This window comes from Puntigrus tetrazona, unplaced genomic scaffold (assembly GCF_018831695.1).
Source record: "Puntigrus tetrazona isolate hp1 unplaced genomic scaffold, ASM1883169v1 S000000106, whole genome shotgun sequence".
NCBI lineage: Eukaryota > Metazoa > Chordata > Actinopteri > Cypriniformes > Cyprinidae > Puntigrus > Puntigrus tetrazona.
The window spans coordinates 137501-140000 of record NW_025047783.1 but is presented as its reverse complement, the minus strand read 5'-3'; the positions used below and the strand labels follow the sequence as shown (position 1 = coordinate 140000).

Sequence of the window (2500 nt, the reverse complement as noted above, 5' to 3'; positions counted from 1 at the left end):
ATTCAGAGACAGAATACCTTCATTGACTGAGGGAGAGTGAGACACTCCTGAACCAGAAGACGGAGCAGCGACCGCAGCTTGTGAAGAGAGAAGAAGAGACGTGAAACAGAGAAAGAGAGAGAGAGAGAGAGAGAGAGAGAAAGAGAGGGAGATAAAGAAAGGCCTCCAGCAGTGTTAGTGGAACTGAGCAGCAGAATTAAAGAAAATAAACTGAAAACACTGGTACAGAAATCACAGGAACACAGGAAATGAAAATCGAAACGCTATCAGAGACGCACTGTTATTATGGGTAGTGTAAGGAAAATAAATCCTTATGTGTGGTAAACCAACAAAATATGACTGGGTAGGTGACAAAAATATTAAAATATATCCATATAAATTATACAAATGTTTATAATTATTATATATAAAGACAATTACAAGTTTATGTTAATTCATTATTCATAAATATATATATATATATATATATATATATATATATATATTACTATTTTTAATATATTATATATAATATTCAAATTAAAGATTAAGTCTTTACTAGCTCATAATAAATAACCCTGCAGACAATATGTATTTATAGAAGTACAAAGTTTGAAATATAATATAGTTCATAAAGCAGCATTCAAAATAATTATTAAAAAATATTTTTAAACAAAAGGTGTCAATTTAAAGTCATTTAATGCAATAAATGAGTTATTATACTGCAGTAGAATCATCTGACAATCATAAACGTTAATAAGTAACTATAAGTTATTATAGTAATTTAATATGGTATTTAGGTGGAAACTACAGCTACCATAGTAAATGTTTTATAAAATAAGTTGAAATGTATTCTGAATTAGTATTTTACTAAAATGTTTTCCATTAAGCCATAAGGCACTTCACAGCACCTGAAAAATTAAAAATGAAATGATCAGATTGTCACGTTCCCCCTGTCTGTGTCCAGCAGAAATGAGAAGAAACAGAAAATAAAAAGAACAGAAGACACCTTTGGAAAGCCTTCAGCTCATTCTCCAGTCTTACACACATGACAGATGCAGTCCTTGAAACACGCGTTTATGAATATTTCTGATCGCTTGACTGAGTGAGCAAGAACTACAAATCCCATGAGCCTTTGAGAGAGAGAGAGAGAGAGAGAGAGGGAGAGAGAGAGAGAGAGATGGCAGAGCGAAGCCATGCATGCAGACAGAGACACCCCGTCCTGGATGAAGAGAGAAGATCACAAACAAACACGTTTCTAGATTTCTACACAGTTTTAGTGGTCAGTGTATACTGGCTGCTGTGACAGAGCTGGTATTTTTCAGCAGTCACGTCCATTAGGAAATTCATCACATTCAGAAGGAAATCTGTTCAACGGCTCACCTTCAAAAATGCAATAAAACAAACAAAAAAAAGAAGCATTTTTAGGTATATTAGTAGCATCCAAAAATCATTTGCACTACGCATTTTTGAATTATTATAATATTGAAGTACACAGCAAATGTTTAAACTTCGAGTTCGTCCAGGTTGCATGAGGTTAAATTAAGTTTGAGACCAATTAAGACAAATTAAAGAGAAATTAAAAATAAATGGAAGGAGGCATGAAGAAATGAATCAAAATAAATTTGCCAAATTTCTCAGAAAACAAAACATTTCAAGCAGATTTGTCTTTATTAATGGATGCTTAAATAGTTGGAAAACAACTGAGGAAGACATTAATTTAGTAAAATATTATTTACATATGTTCCAAAAACATTTAGAAAATTACTCACCTTGGCTAAATTTGTGTTTATTTATTTATGAATGCTGGTTAATGTAGTTAATCATTTCAATCGCTTTCCATTAATATTCTTATTATTATTTGCATTTTATTTTTTACATTTTTAACAATTCTTGAATTAAACGGTCTGAATCTGCTCTGCCAAATAAAAGTTACTCTGATATATGTTAGAAATTAAATTAAATGACAAATAAATATAAATAAATGAATAATTAATTAAAATCATTTCACTTAAAAGTACATGACCATAAAAACAACTTTATTATTATATATACACTTTATATTTATATATATGTTATTTTTATTAAGTTATTAAGTTTTAAAATACTAAATAATTTTGAAAAATGTAAAATAAATAAAAAAAAAAAAAAAAAAATAATATATATATATATATATATATATATATATATATATATATATATATATATACATTTTTTTACATTTTTACATTTAAAAACATGCCAATATAAAACAAAACTGCTATCCGTTTCCCTGTTGACTAAAATAACGTGCAGGCCTCTTGAACACTGTCAGACTGGAACTTGTTCCCTCATCCCGACAGCTCTGTAACACAAGGCCAAATCTGCTAAAAACGTCTGCGTTTGTTTCTCTAAATCCCCGCTTCCTCCGGCACACGCTCTGCTTTTATCTCGGCACGCGATTTAAAGAACGACTCCATTAAAAAACACTTAATAACACAAGCTAAGCACAGTTTCACAAACCCGTCCGGATCAATACGAG

The 2500-nt window shown here is 30.4% G+C and overlaps 1 protein-coding gene across 1 annotated transcript in view; it reads right to left on the bottom strand.

Moving 5' to 3' along the window:
- Positions 1–2500, bottom strand: part of LOC122332531 (WD repeat-containing protein 7) — a 95658-nt gene that overhangs the window by 55605 nt on the left and 37553 nt on the right. Inside the window, 1 exon segment of the mRNA XM_043229852.1 lies at positions 18–77. Coding sequence (XP_043085787.1) covers positions 18–77 — 60 coding nt within the window.